This window comes from Copadichromis virginalis, linkage group LG13, assembly GCF_057382275.1.
Source record: "Copadichromis virginalis isolate Kocher_CV1m ecotype Utaka linkage group LG13, C_Virginalis_male_GT1.1, whole genome shotgun sequence".
Lineage (NCBI taxonomy): Eukaryota > Metazoa > Chordata > Actinopteri > Cichliformes > Cichlidae > Copadichromis > Copadichromis virginalis.
The window spans coordinates 20,520,973-20,541,069 of record NC_140630.1 but is presented as its reverse complement, the minus strand read 5'-3'; the positions used below and the strand labels follow the sequence as shown (position 1 = coordinate 20,541,069).

General features: G+C 37.0%; 1 protein-coding gene across 1 annotated transcript in view; it reads left to right on the top strand.

Annotated features, from left to right (window-relative positions):
• Positions 1 to 20,097, top strand: part of eys (EGF-like photoreceptor maintenance factor) — a 176,578-nt gene that overhangs the window by 48,033 nt on the left and 108,448 nt on the right. The window contains exons 19-24 of the mRNA XM_085477940.1: positions 140 to 253; positions 1,286 to 1,399; positions 7,493 to 7,690; positions 9,252 to 9,373; positions 12,228 to 12,349; positions 13,221 to 13,480. Of these exons, the coding sequence (XP_085334066.1) occupies positions 140 to 253; positions 1,286 to 1,399; positions 7,493 to 7,690; positions 9,252 to 9,373; positions 12,228 to 12,349; positions 13,221 to 13,480 (930 nt within the window). The remainder of the gene's footprint in view (positions 1 to 139; positions 254 to 1,285; positions 1,400 to 7,492; positions 7,691 to 9,251; positions 9,374 to 12,227; positions 12,350 to 13,220; positions 13,481 to 20,097) is intronic.

Genomic DNA, 20,097 nt, shown 5'->3' with positions numbered 1-20,097 from the left:
AAAATTACCTGTTGAGCATACATGCATATACACATTTAACCGTCATGCCAAATAAAGCATATTTCTTTCCTTCAGTCAAATCTGTGCTGTATGGCACTTTTTGACCATTTGTGACTGCTGCTGCTTGTTAACATTATAGGCATCTACTGTGAAGTCAACATAGACGAGTGCACGTCCTCTCCCTGCCTGCACAATGCCACTTGTGTTGACCTAGTTCATGCCTACGGATGTCTCTGTATGTCTGGCTTTGCAGGTCAGTGAATGCACTTTATGTGAATACTTCTGTAATGTGTGATGTGACATCCTATACATATATTTATTTTGCATAATGTGTGAATAGTTTTCCAGTACAAATAAACAGAGAAGCAATAAAACTTCACAAAAATGGGGGTTGTGGACGTGAACATGTCTCTGAGGTTGAACAAGTACTAAATCTGCAACAGATCTTGGGCTATGAAGCACTGTACTGTACGTTTATGCTAGCAGTTTATAGTTCAGACTTGCACTAACATGTGAACATGAATCTACAGCCATAGTCATTCCTCTGCTTTGTTGTATTTAGGTGTAAAATGGTCATGGTTATTTAGGAGCAATTAGTAGAGCGGTGTTACGTTTGCACTCATCTTATCCTGTAGTGCTTTTTGCTTTACATGTGGTGCTACGATGCTCACTGTTTATAGTGCAAAGTTGACTGTAGATTAAACCACAGGTAAGACTCCCAAACTTAAAGGTCAACGACAACAATGGCTTTTGAACTGTTTCCTAGCAATTTGCTAATAATTCTCACAGTGCAGACCCAAAAATAGAAGTGGTGCAGTGCTCAATCCTGTGAAATCTTACACGCACAAAGGAGGTGATTTCTCTTCTTTCTAAAATTCTTAAGGATTATGTATTTAAAACTTTTTTCTTTTTGCATGTTGACAAATGATATGTAAAATAGAAAGAGGATGTTCTTGCTGCTCCAGCTACGTTGCTGCAGCACAGCAGGAAACCCTTTATGGTATTATAGCTCTGTTTAGCACTTCTTTCATTCTCTGTGTGTAGCATTAAGGTCCGCAATATCCCCTCCCCACAAAGAATGCCAAAAGTACATGTTGTTTATCCACATTCAATTTGCTTTTCTTCGTCAGGTGAAAGATTGATGTAAAGTAACAGCAAGAACATGCGGTACAGCATAGATAATAATACAGAAAAGGTCATTTTTAATTGGTTGAATTACTGAATGTTTACGTCGATCACTCTTCGGCATAGCATATTTATCAAGTTGTGTTCTTTCCCGTCAAAGGTACAACATGTGAACTCGACATTGACGAGTGTGCTTCATCTCCCTGCAAGAATGGAGCCACTTGCATTGACCAGCCTGGTAATTACTTCTGCCAGTGTGTGGCTCCATTTAAAGGTAATGAGCACTGAGAGAATGGGGACAAAAAGCAAAGTTAATTAAATTCACATACTATTATTTTCACCTGTCTGAACTAACTTCACATGTCTCAACAAAATTAGTAAGTCTTTATTCTTAATCTGTAGTTAAATAAAGAACTCTTGAATAACTAGGCAGGTATAAGCCACAGTTGATGCTTCTCCCAGCCATGTGACATCTTTATTCTCACATGTCCTAAAACTCTTTAACTTGGTGTTTTTTAAACCCTAACCACAATATAATAGCTAGTGCAAATAAATATGAGAAAACAGTGAAATAGGGCATGACCATGACACTTTAGGCTCACTGTTGTGTTTTATGTCAGTGCCACGCCACCTGCCTAAAGTAAACTAATAACTGTTTTAACTTCATAATAATAATAACTTGTTATTATCCAAATGGCTCTAGATAGTTTACACAACATTTATAAACCATTTTCAAATATTAGATACAACTTTACATTAACTTTATAATCATTTTAATATGTGTTTACTGAAAAGTTATTGGGAAAAATTAAGAATTACAATTTCATTGTCCAGTAAAGAAACAAACAAAAAACTAAACTGAATCAAATGAAAACAAAACTAGAGTAAGTCAGTCAATTTACTATTAAAGTGTTACCTTTTGTTAACAAATAAGTTTTAATACATTTTTCACAAATATCTCTTTGGATAAGTCTTGAAGTGATAAAATTCTTTAACCAAAACCTTTAATGTTAACTTCGCTGTGACGTGATACTTTTATGTTCTGCAGACATCTTTTGCTGGTCACTATGCAACAAATGCAAAATTTAGACAAAAGCAATTAACCACCCCTCTTTGTCTGTGGATTCCGGTGTTTTAATTCTCATAAAATCACGGATGTAGCCATGTAGTCTACTTTTGAAAATATCTGTGAAAGTTTGGGTTCTAAAGTACGGAATAGGATTAGGGCCACACGGGGGGGGGGGGAAGTGGGCACGTCTTTTTTTTTTTTTCTTCTTTTCCCGAATTCTGAGAAAAAAGTCAGAATTCTGACTTTAATCCCAGAATTCTGACTTTTTTCTCAGAATTTGGACTTTTTTCGTTGTTCTCATGACAATGACAATAAAGTTTCTGATTCTGATTCTGATTTTTCTCAGATTTTTTTTCCAGTGGCCCTAATCTGAGAAAAAAGTCAGAATTCTGGGATTAAAGTCAGAATTCTGACGTTTTTCTCAGAATTCTGACTTTTTCATCAAAATTTTTTTTTCAGAAATCTCAGAAAAATGTCAGAATTCTGACTTTAATCCCAGAATTCTGACTTTTTCTCAGATTTTTTTTCCAGTGGCCCTAATCTGAGAAAAAAGTCAGAATTCTGGGATTAAAGTCAGAATTCTGACGTTTTTCTCAGAATTCTGACTTTTTCATCAAAAAAAATTTTTTTTCAGAATTCTGAGAAAAAAGTCAGAATTCTGACTTTAATCCCAGAATTCTGACTTTTTTCTCAGATTTTTTTTCCAGTGGCCCTAATCCTCTTCAGTACTAAAGAGCCCAGAGCCTGGGTTCTAATAATTTCTTATGTTTTTTTTTTTTTTTTTTTTTTTTTTTTTTTTTACGTTATGTTTTACACAGAATTCTTCATAATTTTGTAATTATAGTGTGTTATGGTTCTATGTAATTTTTTGTTGTAATTTTGTTTGTGTATTGTGAATGCAAAAGTCCAACAAAGAAACAAGGGTTGAAAATTAGAAATAGCTGTAACTCTACATGCAGCACATCAGTTAACTATGTTAAACTGCATTGTTAATTTTTGACATATAAAAAGTGACAGACCACATATTCCAAACCATTGGAATTAACATCAGCATAGAAACTGTGCTGAGCTTCATGGCATGGGTTTACATGACGGCCTAGTACTTTTATCCATGACTGGTTGTCAGATGCATTACTTTATCACGGTGAATTCATTTACTCAGTCATTTCATTTTCTCAAATAAATCAATAAATATGTTAAAAAGTAATTTTCACATTTTATTATTGATACTATATCCCCACATAAATGAATAAGAAAAGATGAGATAATTTTATCAGCATAATGATGAAAAAAAAACTTTTTTATGTTGCGTTTTGGCACAGCTGGGTTTAAATCCCATTCTGGTAAATATTTTAGTTTTTAATATATTATTAATCCACATGCTGGTCTTATAAGAGATGCACTGCTGACTGTGCGTGATACATTTCTAAAACTGGGATTTCTCCAAAACACAAAACAGTAAAACTTTATTATGTTTGATGGCAAAAAGAAAAAAAAAGAGAAAACATTTACTTAGCCAGACTCTTTTTAGCAATTCATCCTAAAAAATCAGGCAGCCAGTTGAGAAGGACCTCAGTAAAACCCAACAACCACTTTGACAGATCTAATGAGCTCATTGGCTGTGAGATCATCGTAGAAGGACAACAGTCAGGGCAGTATTTCACAAATTTGGGATTTACAGCAGAGTCATCAGAAGAAAATGACTTTAAAAAAGGCACTTCAATGACATACTGACAACATAAGCAGAAACATTCAGAGCTCTGAAAATGAAAGTGTTCTAGTGTGATTCAAAGAACTGTAGAAAGTAATGTCAAAAACAAGTGATTACCCTTGTAACACCACTTCAGTGTACAGTGTGGTAGTGGCCACTCTGCATCTCCAGTGTGCATCAGTGTGCAAAGCTACTCCTTTATACTATGACAGAAATAATTATACAGTTCATGAAGTCAAACGCTAAAGCCATTTCTGGGAGTATTTCTCAGAGGGTGAATGATTAACTCGCTTTATATCTGAGGATTTCAAGTGATTCAGTGTATCAAGAAAGCCATGGCTTTGTGGAGCTTTAATTTCACCCACTTGTACCGTACAACAAATATATCAGTGAAAAGTTGTACTACTGTTTACCAAATGATAACTAACTGAGAAGCTGTCACAGTAGAAGTACCATTTATCTGTAAATGAAAATATATGTAGTGTGTATATATTGTTTTTTGTTTTATATGTCTGAAACAAATAAAGATACAATACAATACAATTTATTAGAAGCATTTGTAATATCAAAATCAATATTTTCACCACATTTATGTTAAAATAGCCATAACTACACTTCAGATTCTTTCATAATTCACGGATCAACCAGCTAACCAGCTGCTAGCTCAGCCAAAGTGCTTCTTATATATTATTTGGTATAAGAAACCATTTGGACTCAGCAGTTTCCTGACAAATAAGAAACTGATTCGACTACAACTTCACTCATTTCCTTCATGTGATTGTTTTACAGAAACGATCTCAGTAGGATGCACCACCACTGTGCTTTGTCTATTTTTGCATGTTTTGCAACATTTGAAGATTTTTATCATCTGCACTGATCTGGTTAATTTTCTGCACTGCTTTTTATAATTATGTTATTTTACTTTCTGTAGGCTCAGGAGAGATTAGCCTTATGCACAATCTATCTGAAGTGATTTTTATCCACTTTCATTTTTCTGCCTAGTTCTGTCAGTTTTCATAATCAAAGCTGTTGTTAAGTTGCTCAAACATGATGCAAATGGCAGTATTCAATAGCACATTAGCAATGACATTGAGGGTTAAGTAGCCAGATGTGTGCTTTTATCACTAGTTTTAAATCAGCATGGAGCATTGTTGCATTGAATGAGGACATTTTGTGCAAAACTCATTTTGTATGAGTACAAATATATATATACAGTGGGGCAAAAAAGTATTTAGTCAGCCACCAATTGTGCAAGTTCCCCCACCTAAAATGATGACAGAGGTCAGTAATTTGCACCAGAGGTACACTTCAACTGTGAGAGACAGAATGTGAAAAAAAAAATCCATGAATTTACATGGTAGGATTTGTAAAGAATTTATTCGTAAATCAGGGTGGAAAATAAGTATTTGGTCAATAACAAAAATACAACTCAATACTTTGTAACATAACCTTTGTTGGCAATAACAGAGGTCAAACGTTTACTATAGGTCTTTACCAGGTTTGCACACACAGTGGCTGGTATTTTGGCCCATTCCTCCATGCAGATCTTCTCGAGAGCAGTGATGTTTTGGGGCTGTCGCCGAACAACACGGACTTTCAACTCCCGCCACAGATTTTCTATGGGGTTGAGGTCTGGAGACTGGCTAGGCCACTCCAGGACTTTCAAATGCTTCTTACGGAGCCACTCCTTTGTTGCCCGGGCGGTGTGTTTTGGATCATTGTCATGTTGGAAGACCCAGCCTCGTTTCATCTTCAAAGTTCTCACTGATGGAAGGAGGTTTTGGCCCAAAATCTCACGATACATGGCCCCATTCATTCTGTCCTTAACACGGATCAGTCGTCCTGTCCCCTTGGCAGAAAAACAGCCCCATAGCATGATGTTTCCACCCCCATGCTTCACAGTAGGTATGGTGTTCTTGGGATGCAACTCAGTATTCTTCTTCCTCCAAACACGACGAGTTGAGTTTATACCAAAAAGTTCTACTTTGGTTTCATCTGACCACATGACATTCTCCCAATCCTCTGCTGTATCATCCATGTGCTCTCTGGCAAACTTCAGACGGGCCTGGACATGCACTGGCTTCAGCAGCGGAACACGTCTGGCACTGCGGGATTTGATTCCCTGCCGTTGTAGTGTGTTACTGATGGTGACCTTTGTTACTTTGGTCCCAGCTCTCTGCAGGTCATTCACCAGGTCCCCCCGTGTGGTTCTGGGATCTTTGCTCACCGTTCTCATGATCATTTTGACCCCACGGGATGAGATCTTGCGTGGAGCCCCAGATCGAGGGAGATTATCAGTGGTCTTGTATGTCTTCCATTTTCTGATGATTGCTCCCACAGTTGATTTTTTCACACCAAGCTGCTTGCCTATTGTAGATTCACTCTTCCCAGTCTGGTGCAGGTCTACAATACTTTTCCTGGTGTCCTTCGAAAGCTCTTTGGTCTTGGCCATGGCGGAGTTTGGAGTCTGACTGTTTGAGGCTGTGGACAGGTGTCTTTTATACAGATGGTGAGTTCAAACAGGTGCCATTCATACAGGTAACGAGTGGGGGACAGAAAAGCGTCTTACAGAAGACGTTACAGGTCTGTGAGAGCCAGAGATTTTCCACGTTTGAGGTGACCAAATACTTATTTTCCACCCTGATTTATGAATAAATTCTTTACAAATCCTGCCATGTGAATTCATGGATTTTTTTTTCACATTCTGTCTCTCACAGTTGAAGTGTATCTCTGGTGCAAATTACTGACCTCTGTCATCATTTTAAGTGGGGGAACTTGCACAATCGGTGGCTGACTAAATACTTTTTTGCCCCACTGTATATATTACATAATACTACATAACATATTTTTTTTTTAAAAAACAAATTTTACATATATATATATATATATATATATATATATATATATATATATATATATATATATATATAAAAACCAAATTTTTATTTATATATATATATATATATATATATATATATATATATATATATATATATATATATATATAAAAATTTGGTTTTTAAAAAAAAATATGTTATGTAGTATTGTAACAGCTTGAATGTTCGTAGAGTTAACATAATGTTCGTTACTTTACATGTCAATAAAAGAGAATGCAACACACCATATAAAACTCAACTCAAAATCAAATGTGCTGCCATTTTAAAATATTAGCTTATTTTAAATTTGATCAAAAGGTTAGAAAAGTACGTGGAGGAACATTATCCAATAAATTAGGTCAGTAACCTGATTGCGTATAAAAAGAGAGGCAGAGTTTCTAAGATATAAAGACACTCAGGGGTTTACTACTCTATAAAAAACTGTCTACAAGTTGTGGAAAATTTTCAAAATAATTTTCAGCCTTATTAATATCGCATCATCTACAGTATAAGGTGTCACTGAACTATTCTTCTTAAATTAGTAAATTTCCTTAGATTAACATTTGGTGTGTGTTCTCAATTCTATTGTAGGTTCAAGGAAACATATAATAGAGGTGTACACTTTAAATCTTGAGATCAATTCTTGCACTGTGTTTTTAACCAAGATTCTTGTCTTCTGGATTCTGTATTTATTTCTTTGCCTCTCCTCAGGTCATAATTGTGAGTTCTTACCCTGTGAGGCCAGTAATCCCTGCGAGAATGGAGCAGTATGTGTGGAAGAGTTGGATCAGGACCATTTCCCTTTAGGTTTCCGCTGTCACTGTCGCCGTGGCTTCACTGGTCCCCGCTGTGAAATCAATGTGGATGAGTGCAGCTCCAGCCCCTGTCTTCATGGCTTCTGCTATGATGGTACGAAACAGCTTACGTCTTCCCAACATTTTCATGACATACACTCATGACGGAAGCAAAGCTGCATGCGTGTATTTAGACATTAAAATGCCATTTATGTGTCTAATTTGATTTTGTTCACTTGGAGTGTGATAGGTAGTTTTCAGTTGCTTCACCATTGTAGATATTGTGGTTAGAATCATTCATCTGAAGAGAGGAGCTGGACATTTTTTACTGGAGTGCACTTGATTAGTTTCTTAATATAATGTGTCAGAGAAGATCAGTCATCGATGTTGCGCTACAATTTGAATAATGGATATTAAATGACTTTGAATGAATGGTTTTGAATGGTTACTCCCGTGCATTTCATCTCTAGCCCAAGTATTTAAAAAAATATCTGATCATTAGAAAAGTGCTGAAAAGTAATAAATTCGAAATAATTATCAGTCAATGAATCTTGCTTTGTTTATGTTATACTGTGAATTTGCATGATTTTGTCATACATTTAGTTTAGTTTTGAAAAAGCATCAAAATATTTGTTTCTTCCACCCTTCCTGGCGTTCTTGAAAACTGCCAGCTCTCCAGTCCAGTTTTGAACTGGCTTATGCTTTTTCTAAAATAGTGATGGCAGTGGATCACTGTCCTCTCAGTGCTACAGTAGCCTCCACAAGCTGTCTTGGCCAATTTTGAGCGCAGCCAGTTCACCTTAGGTTAGTGAAGGTGGATTCTTGGACCTATTGGCCAGTGCTCAGTCGCAGCCAGCCAGCCAGCCACAAGGGACAGCACTGCATAGCCACAGTGGCAGTGATGAGTAATGCTGCTGCCACCGAGGACTTACAGCATTTAATGAGAGTAATAGCATCTACACGCACCAAGACAGAGTGACAGCATAGATTACGTGGTAAATCTTTGGGATAATGAAGAATCCAGGGACCCTGACTGGGGAAGTAATAAATTCACTCCTGTAAGAACTGCAATTACCTCTGTCACTGGCTGCCTGTACCAGTGTTGTGTTGGAGAAACAGAATGATGCATCCTTGGTTAAAATCATTAATAAATAAAGAGAGGAAGGAATGGATTATTAGCCATGGGAAATTCTAACTTCTGATGGAAGAAATTGCCGCATTTGTAGCTTCTGAATTAAGAATAGCACTGAAATTGGTCCTCTCCCTCTGTTGCGCTCTTTCCCCATCATTCAGCGTGTTGCAAGTATGTTGAGAGTGTTGCAACAAATGACAAGACTTTCAGGCTTTCAGTGAGCAGAAATATGGTGAGACAAGGAAAGCACCTGGCAAGAAGAGGACTGAATGGCCATCGCAGACAGGTTCATTTAAAGCTGGTTAGAGTGTAAAGCTGTCAGACTAAGGCAGTTTGGACTTTGCCAGCAACAGGTCTTACTGATACAGCCTAAGTCATTTATTTAATGGTCATACCCTTTAAAAATAGAATCACAGTGGCCATTGTGTAGTCATTTATGCTCATAATCAGCACTTACCTGTGTAGAGATGTAGGACCCACAGAGATTTGAGTGAATTCATTTATGATGCAAGGTACTGTAACTATGCTCCGGCTTTTCCTTTAGTTGTAGATGGCTTTTACTGCCTTTGCAGTCCCGGTTATGCTGGGCTCAGATGTGAGAAAGACATTGATGACTGCGTGAACAGTTTGTGCAGCACCAACTCAGTATGCAAGGACCTCCATCTGGTAAGTTGAAACATTTTTCCAAGGCAGTATAATGGAGTGATGTTATAGCCTATGCTTCAGAATTGCCCAGTCCTGTAAATCGCCACAGTTGGTAACTCTCCATAAAATATTGATAGACATGAATCACATTAGTTACTGTATATTACCTTTGATGGCTGCTGTGCATTCGGTGTTTTAAAACATTTCTTTTGCAGTAAATATTAACAAGTGTGCAGTAACTCGAACATTGGCACATTATTAAAAACGAATAAATTACATCGGCATGACTTTGTGCTCCAGAGCAGCTCGCCAGTTATCTGGTTTACAGGTCCAGCATGATTCATATTGTTTTGGGTGTCTGGGGGGAAAATAAGGTAGGGAACTGTTAATATCTTATGTCCCATAGATGGCCATTATTATTTATATCTCATAATAGAAAAATTATGCCAATTACAGTGTCCCACTTATGCCTTGTAGCCAATGTACCATAATAACCAAAGGATTACCAAAGTATCCCTAGAAGGAAAACACTAATTTGTAATGATAGCGTCTCTGTTTTTAACCAATGTTGTTTTAGATCGTGTGTCCAAAACAACACATATACCTGATAATTAGTAATTATTTAAAAAAGCTTCATCTTTATGTTTAAAGTGTAAGTCATAATAAACATAGAAATATTCAATAGGTTTTTCTTTATTTATATTTTTGATAGCCATTTAATAACTTTACAGTGTCTAAGCACATCTATAGCACGCTATATTCCCCATTAAAGACCTCCACGTCCTGGTTATGCAACACATGGGCAGGCTTGACGGGAAATAAAAAATGCTTATGTCAGAAGTTAAGTTTAACAAAAAAAAAGCAGAACTTTTAAAACTTGTGTCTTGAAGGCACAACTCTATTCTTGTACTTATTCAAATGTTTTTTAAGCCAATAACATTGATATGTTGCAGCTGCGGAAAGGCCTTGGGAACCGCATGCTGCTCACTAACTGTGCAATGAGTACCAGGAGCCTTTTTCCAACAGCTGCTTTTTTGCTAACAGATTGCAGTAGTAAAACAGATGTGTCATAGATAAAGTCCATATATTTAGCCTTTTTTTCCCCCTCTGGTAACTTATGATGTCTGTAGTCGAGTTTTAAAAAAGGCTTACATTAGAGTAGTGATGTTAAGATAGAGGAGAACACTTTGTAATTACAAATTAATTTTTATAAAGTTTCTGTACCAAATTTAATTCTCATGAAATCAGTATTAAGATTTGCAGAGCTAAGTTTTAAGATTATAACATGACTTTCCTTTTTTGTAGCTTATCAGTAATGGTTGTGTTTTATCCAGCCGGTATAAAGAAATAAAAGTCATCCATCATTAAAATTTTAAAGTCAGTCAACATATTCTACTAATAATTTTATCTGGCTCTTTTTGATGTAGTTTATAAGGAACTAATGGAAGCCTATTGTGGTGCAAAAGCTGGTTAAAACACTGTAGTGTAATTTTCATTTTCTGGGATAAACTAAACTTCAAGTCCAAAGACAAAAGGACACCGTGTAAGAAGACGATGGGATCTGATAAGAGGAATATAATGAAATTTCCACAGGTATTTTTTTAGTCACCGTGTTTTACCGTTACATTTTTCTCGGTTCATTATTCAAATAGGGCCGTTTTTTGGAAACCCCATCACATAGTCTTGTTTACAGTGCAGCTATTTCTCTCTCTGAACATTGTGTCCCACAGAGCTTTACCTTATTTTGGAGAATTGCAGTCCCTGAAGGTGACTTAGCAGCAAAAATGAGATTATGTTCTATTGCCAGGGGTAAGGAATTGGAGTCTCCTGGAGGTATCTAATTTATCATGAGATGACGGCATTTTCCCCCACCACCATAAGGCCTACAGTGTACAAATTATATCAGACAAAGTTTAACGGCTCCCCTTCAGTGTATGAAATAAATATTAGCATGCATTCAACCGCAAGTACCCGGGACCTTTCGACAGAGGGTTGGCAATGATAAATCCCAAACAACCTTTGACCATATGACTACGTTCATAACGTATGCAAAGAGGAATTTAAATTAAGATGGCTTCTTGGAAAGTAATGGAAGAAAAACATTAATCTGTCTTGCAGCAATTCATTATTTTAGCGCCGATTGCAGTGATGAAATAAAGGACGAGTGGTCCACATACTGTTTTGAATGGAGGAAAGGCAAGAAAATAAAAGATTAGCAATGTTAGAGCTTTGTATAAAACGTTTTTTGAATTTAAAGTACTAACAACACATTTACTGGCTCCAGAATAAAAAAAACCAACCTGACAAAACGAAATCCAACGTGTTTTACATGTTTGCTTGGCTGTGAAAATATCCCTCAAAGAATATGCGGTGGTAATGCTGTACGCTTCATAAAGGTTTTGTATCATCGTATCTTGAATGTGATGGAAAAAAACAGGCTTGCATACTGTCCAGAGGGTGGGTGGTAGGAGGAATACATCAGCACGGTAATGTGGAAATGTAAGACAAGCATGACTCTTCCTCACTTTAAACAGATTTCCACAGGAAAGCTTTTTGTGTGTGTGTGTGTGAGTAGGAGGTTTTATTCCGCAATGTTTTCAAGAACATTGAGATGAATTAAATCAAGTATATTAAGCATTGCAACATTTGTTTTTTAAAATGCAACCAATATAAATAACGAAACAAACGGGTGGCAAAATGCCCTGTCTGCTCCGTAACAACTTAATTAACAGTCCCTGCATGTGAGATGTGCCTACCGCTCTCCTAAATATTCGATTCTAACCACCTAAAATACTAACTCTACATAGTGCAGATGTGAAATGTGACTACTTTCCAGTGTTAATCTAATATTGTTTCCCTTTTTCTTGTATCGCAGAGTTATGAGTGTGTGTGTCGTTCTGGCTGGGAGGGGGAGTACTGCCAACAAGAAATTGATGAATGTTTATCACAACCCTGCAAAAACAACGCCACCTGCACAGACCTTCTCAACAGCTACAAGTAGGTGTGCGAGCTGGCTCAAGGGCAGCGTCCTCGCGAGGTGCATCAGTCACTTAAGAAATGCGGGGAAAAAAGAAGCCGTTCAGAGATAGCAATATGTCCTTCCACTGGCACCGGAGATAATGAATTGCAGATGGCAGGTAAAACAAATGAGTCAATCAATGGCTCACAGCATGAAAAGGTTTCAGGGGATCTGTGACTCATTGGAGGAAAAAGCTGGTGTATCTGCTTCGGCTAATGCCCGCTCTCACTGGGGAGACATAAAAATGCTTCAGGTAGAAAAGTTGGGGGATGGAAAGAAATGCAAGGTGGAGTGGTTGTAGTGCCCGGGTACTCACTGCCACCAAGTGGAGTATTCACCTGCCTTAAGAGCAGATACTTGAGATTTACATACACTGTGGTTGGCTCTCGGTTTCTCTGTCTCCATCTGTCTCTCTTTCTGTCTAGAACGCATACATTTCCATTAAATTCCCACTCAGCACTCTAACCTCTTGTGTCCTGCATTCAGCTGTCCAGAATTAAAAGCTGCCAGTAGTGGAGTTAAACACTAAAATTCGTACTTTCTCTAACAGAGATCCAGGAGATCAGTGTGGAGAACGCGTGCACTGTAACACTGAGGTTTTGTGTAGAAGAGTGTGTTTTGTGGGTAATTTAAATTATCATTAAAAAAAAAAAAAGCAAGCTATTCAGGAGTTTGTCTGCAGCAACTCCCAGAACATCTGCTGAATGCATTTTTAGCATAATTGTCCCAAAGAGTATGACTGCCATAGCCTTTAGAACATTTTAAAAAGTGTTTATTCATTTATGATTCATTTAGATTTATGGCAAAATAACCTCTACTGTGTAACATCTCCTCTCTGGTGTATGTAAGGTGTTTGTGCTCACGAGGCTGGACAGGTGTGGACTGTACAGAGGATGTGAATGAGTGCGATTCTGGCCCTTGTCTAAATGGAGCTCGGTGTCAGGAGTCAGACATACCTGGGGAGTTCTCCTGCACCTGTCCCCCCTTCTTCAGTGGCCCCTTGTGCAACCAGCCTTATGACCCGTGTGACCCCCTCCACAATCCCTGCCTACACAACTCCACCTGCCTGACACGCTCCAATGGAACAGCTTCCTGCAGATGCCCAGCTGGTGAGTGAACTCGGCGCCGCAGCCTCGTACTCGTGGTGTTTTTATTTTCGACTTATTTCCCAGCATAATCGTAGAATTTTGTTCAACAGAATTGTTTAAAACTTGAGGGATTTAAAAATTACAAACAGCATAATTTCATTGGAATAGAAAGAAAGTAGCACTATCCATTTGAAAATCGTCGTTTTATCCTCCCTCTGAAATGTGCTTTTCCTCAAAGTTGCTGTAAAAGAAAGGTTTAATGTCTTTGTGTGCATGAATAAAATGGTAAAATGTGCTCCTGATACCTAAAAAATGTGCCATAAAGAAAACATCCACAGGTGATTTAAAATAAGAGACATACTTTTTGCTGTAATATGGAGAAGAATATAAGTGAAATATGATTTGATTTGATTTACTGAAATATCGCTATTATATGGGTTAAAAGGAGTGTTAGACATAATGAAAGTTAGTCAGAGGTACAATTTGCATTTCTAGAGTTTTTCATGCTCCACTTTAATTTTTGCATAAGAAATGGTCAACAAACCCAGACATTGGTGTCTTTTGCTTGCTTTTCTCCTCATTGCATTAATACTAAATTAAACTGAATACTTATTTAGCAGTAAATCTGTGTATCAGTGCCAGCTGAGTCATCATAATGCATACTATATTCTAAGGTAAAGACCCTACAGACACATGGGGAATCAGCAGGTACTACCACTCTTTAATATGATTATTATTTATAAAAACATTACTGTATACAAGACACATAATCTTTTAGCAAGACCCAGTTAGTCTAATGCAAGTTCATGAGCACCTAAAAAAAATTTGGACATTTTAATGAAATCAGTGAACCACTTTGGTCTGTTTTATATGCATAATACATATTCTACATCACAATCTTTTATTCTTTTTTGTTTGTTTGTTTTGAACTCTAATCAATACACAATCACAAATTGGGAAATTGTCAGGGATAAATTACATCTTTTGTGCAATTTAAGAGTATATCTGTAAAGTTATTTAATCATTATTCACTGTCATCGTCATTATGTTTCTGGACTTTCTACCATTGCCTATGATTGGGCGATAAATTGGTGCATCCCTACTAATTGTAGCAGCAGGAACAGTAGATGCTTGGCTAAAGACAGATGCTAATTCTGAACGTCTTGAATTCACGCATGCATCCAAATGTCTTAGAAATTACTCGTTACTGATAATGCAAAATTAGATGTTTTTTCTTCAACGTGTACATATTCTCAATATTCCCATTTACAAGCAAATTGCAAACTAACGCCCGTTCAAATTTGCAGCTAACAGACACAGGATGAAAGAACTGTGGGTGACTGAGGAGTCAGACTGTAAATTATATTAAAAGAAAATAAAGCATTGACCTCATTTAGTACTGGCTCCTTCTCGCTCATTCACATGCCCTCGCAGGCATAAATAACTCGGGCATGCACATCCACTCAGATGTAAATGAAACGCAGGAAAATCTGTTTTATTTTCAGTTCATGAGATCAGTCAGGTTTTTGTTTCACAAGCAACATATTGGAATAGAGCACTGGCAATGATCGCTTTCTTCGTTAAAATGATCTATTACGATGTTTATCAGTAAAATCTTGTTAGCTTGTAAATTGTAAATGAAATATCATTTTAACATAGGCTTTCACTGTGGAGGTTAAGACGGTATAGGGTTATGTTGTACCTAATGGCTCCATCAGCAAAGAGATGAAAAGATGTTGCCAGATATAAATAGAGCGGCTGGGTTAGTTTCAGAAAGCTTCCTTTGAGAGGAATAGGAAATTAGGCGCTGCATACATTACACCAAGAGCTTTCCGTGGGTTTGGTCGTTTTCACTTCACACAACCGTGACTCACCTACTCTCCATTATTATTCACCTTAAATCCATCCTCCATAGCTACTACTCAATAAACACAAAGGAGCCCATGGCTTGATCCCAGTGCAGCCGTCTTAAAAAATTGTTATTTAGTATTCACTGTAGGTTATTTGTCAAGGAAATTGTGTAGGTCTAACACTATTCTTCAGACTAATTGAAAATAAAATTTGTCTGCATATGCATCTAAGATTTAGTACATTAAGCACATCCCAGTGCATAGACAAAAGCTTTTACACAATACAGCAAATACTGTCAAGGTAACTGAATTAAGGAGAATGATTTTTATGCTTTTAAATGACACTAAATGATTGCAAATACTGTAACTGTGTTCAGTGTAGCATCAGTAAGTGTTTATAAGAAGAAAATTGAGTTAAAAATTAAAATTTAGAGCCTCTTATTTGCTTTTAGATACTGAGTCTTAAATATGTAAATAGAAACATGGCAGCTTCATTCAGTGGTTTTTGCAAAGATCAAGCGAGACCAATGATCCACATTCAAGTAAAGAGAGCATGTGCTCTTATATAAAGGCATGGTTAGCTGTTAAGGAAGTTGCACCATGGTAAAACAAGCCTCAGGATAAACATGAAGGCTTGTGTTGTTAATAAGGTTAGTTACTGAGATACAGTTAACTAAGATTAAATACATATTTTTAATTAATTCTAACTTTGTATTAGCAAACACATGCAGGTGAATATAAGAATCTTTGCTAAAAACAACAATCAGATAAACAGTTTATGTAGTCTTGTGTTAAAAAATTGAAATGCAATGTAGGGAAACTTAATAATATCTTAAATACCATCTCCTGCATGGTGAAAAGAATACAAACATGCAAAAAAAAAGCACTTTGCTGCTACATCCATTCTGCTAATCTTGTTTACTTTAACCTTCTTTGCTCATATCTGGTTTTGTTCTGTAATAAACTGCTGCGTCTAACACAACAAAAGTTGCTAATTTCAGCTGTTAGGTTGTAATGCATAATCCATGGTTGGAATAACAGGTGTTCTATTCTTTCCATTTCACCAGAATTGCATGAGTGCAACTGAAGAAGCACTGGTATTCATTGTGATGATGCCTTTGAGGCACTGCTAATGCTGCGATAATAGATGGCAGCTGTCAAACCTTTCATAGCCAGCCCTGTGACAGTATCTGATGGCTGCTGACAGGGGTCTTTTATAAAAGCTAAGTGCTTTAACTTTAGTGGTCATTATACCAAACTTGCTTTACTGAAGAGATTACAAAGTTGGCTGTGTGGTCTTAGCTTTCTCAAGAAACTTCACTAGACTCTACGCATCTAACAAAAAGGTTGATATGGCAAGTTTAGTGTTCATCAGCTTAGCAGGATCTAAAAGGCAGCAATTAGGCGGTTTCTACTGGGAGCGGCATTAAAGGGATTTGTAAAACACAGCCACAATGGAAATGAGTTCTGTCTACAAAGGTGTACTGTGAGAAGCTGGGGGCCAAAATAAAACCAGAGCAAGCTGAAAGTCTCGTCTTAAAAAACACAGGTGAAGCAGTTATCCTCTTTTGATTGTAGAGGGCTCCTGTAGGAAGTTTTTGTTCTTACTAGCAGAGACACTCCGCTGAGGCTCTGGCCAGGAGGCCTAAGTCATCTTGCCTGACCAGCACAGATGTTCCACTTTCCTCTTAATGAGGAGCCTCAGCAGGGAGTGCCAAACCTGATAGAAGAGCAACCTGAAAATGGGAGAGTTAGGGTAGAAGGTTGAGGTGAGGGTTACTGGCCGACAACTGCAACAAATGAAACAAACAACACATGGCATCACTCAGCCAAGACTGCGGTACAAGGTAGAGTCGCATCAGAGTCTCGCACACAATCTATAGTCTGTGCTGTCCTTGCTCGGTTTGCTGAATTCCTTGAGCAAAGACAAGTTCACATGTGTAAACTTTAATCTTATCTTGGACCTTTCCTGCACATTCTCTGCCTCTGCCGTTTAGTCAGGGCTCCATCCACTTACACTATCTGAAGAGCGGAAAGGCTATATTTATGCTTTTTTTCCCCTTTGAATTTAATTAATAGAAACTACAGCTTAATTAATAAAACTTCAGCTTTAGTCATTTTTCTTTGAGATTTGTGTCAGTGGAGTTTAATTTTGAGTTACCTTTTTTTCTTTATTTTTTTTAATCACTGAGATTGTAAATAATTCTCACATAGTTACTTTATGTAGTTCTCATGGATTTTGTAAAACTGATTATAGGATTCCTTCGAGACTTCAAGACAAAACATGTCAAAACATTCTAACCTTTTGATAATTACATCAGAATTACTGATTATTATTCTGGATGTGAAATATTTATAATTGTCAATTATTTAAAATGATAATATTCTATGGATTAGATTAATAGATTGTAATTCTAGTTTCATTCGTAGGTTCTTTAGGATGGCATTTTCAATGGATATCACACTATGCCACTGCAGCACTTAACGCTTTAGACTTGTTAGTTAAAGTGCCTATATTCATTATGAGCTTTTTATTGGTTTTTGGGTGACAAGTTGGCATTTTTAAGTGTTAAACGTGAGCTGTGTGATATGAGGACAATCACTTTGCCTCTAGTCCATTATATGAAGTGGAGACTTTTTCTTTTTCTTTTTTAATTTTTGCAGTACAGGGAATTAATTCAAAAGCATTGTGTGGTCTCTTCACATGGAAAAACCATTTGGTCTCCATGGTTCAGAATATACCCAGAGGTGTTCCTGGCCAGATGGAGAACAAACCCCTTTATTTGCATGGCATGCTACACTAGCCTTCACCTTCCACAAGATTGAGATTGTGTCCTACCAAACAGTTGGTTAATGAGCTACTGTGGAGCTATGCCAACAAGAGAACTGACACATAGCTAATATGATACTGAAAAAGATGTGTGGAAAATATGTGTTGCCAAAATGTGTTGGAAAAAGTCTGCCCTCAGTAGATTCATTTTAGGTGATTATTCTTTTTTATAGAGGGGGCAGACTATATGACTTATAGCGGACATGTGTCAGTTAATAAACCAGATGCCCTGGCAGATGTATAGCAAGATCAATGAGACTTTTCATTATCTTAGTATAAGGAATTAGAAATACAGATACTGTAGGTTCAGTCAACTTAGTATATTTTGCCCTTTATAGTGTGCTGTTCTAGATTATTATGATTACCATCTTTATGATGAGCTTTTTTTATAATAATTACCTCATGCAATCCACATTATCTGCTCTAGTTTGTATTAGTTCATTTATAAAAATGAATAAAGTGTCAAACCAGGATTGGAAATCTCGTCTAAGTAAATGACTTGGCTGACATACCCTTTAGCATTTAGAGCATATAAATGCTCTAAATGCATTTATATGCATTTAGAGCATATAAATACAAGTGTCATATAAGACACTTGTATGCTTGCATACAAGTGTCTTATATGCAAGCATATAAGACACTTGCATACTGTACAGAAACCAAAAAAAGCTTATATATGTTACGATTCATCACTGCCCAGCTTATTTTAACAAAACCAATGTAATGTGACTATGAGCCTGCACAGTAGCCATTCGCTTCTCATAGCACAATTACTGAGATTAAAGGTGTTCCAAATAAATCTTTCTCACAGAATAATGGACCACAACAGAGAGGCAGTCAGTGGCCATATTGTATTTTAATCAGAGTTCATGTCATGTAAATCACAGCTCCATTTGGGAAACTATTTTCTGGTCTAATATTCTCACAGTGAAGGCACACAAAGAAGTGGGAAAATATTAAAATGTAGCCGGTGTTCGACCTCAGTATGAGAGCGTGCCCCTTCAGTTGGCAAAGGTCTCACCACACTAGTGATATTCCATTGCTGAGGGCAAAGGTGGTTCTCTTCTTCCACTGTAGTTTTGAAAGCTGTTTCCAGATCAAACAACAGCTGCGGGGGGAAAAGGCAGGAAAAAAGCATCAGTGATCACATAGTAGTGTGAGAGGATTTCCCTTCATGAAAATTCTTCATCATTATTTGATTTAACCAGATTGGTGTTTAACCCCTGAATGCTTAACAGCATGTAAAATGCCCAAATAGTCTCTGAATAAATATGTGGAAGCTACTACAGATCTGATTGAATGTTCTGGTTTTTTTTAAAAAAATACTCCATAGGTTTACTTTTAGAAGCTGCGAGATATCATTGAGCAAAGTGTATACATCATAATGACAGTTGCTTAGCACTGATGTGGATATTAGACACACTTTGTTTTTGTACTACAGGTATGCATAGGTATTCAATTATACGTGCATTTAAAACAAGATGGCAACAGCCTGACAGCAGAAAGAAGAGCACCATTGTTTGTGTGTTTTGCTAAACATGGAAGAAAATCACAAAAATAAGAAGACACGTGTAATCTCTTAACAAAAATAGGGCATGGGACATATAATACAATATATACACCATAAAATACATGCAGTACAAGGTCGCTGAAGCATGAACCGTTGATTTGCTTGCTCTAAGCAGAGAAAGGCATGAGCTACATAAAGTCTGCCTTGTCTGGAACAACCATGCAGCCTGAAATGATTGGCAGTGATATGATATAGACATGTCGCAGGTTACTTGTGGTGTAGTATATATGGGTAGCTGTTGTTGGTATCAGTGATTTTCAATTTTATAGTTTGCTCTACAGACAATAGTTGACCCTGATTTTTCAAAAATAAATACGTTTCTTATTGTGTTACAAACCAACACATCTTGTGACTAAGGCAAAAGAAATTTAACAGTAGACCTGGTGTC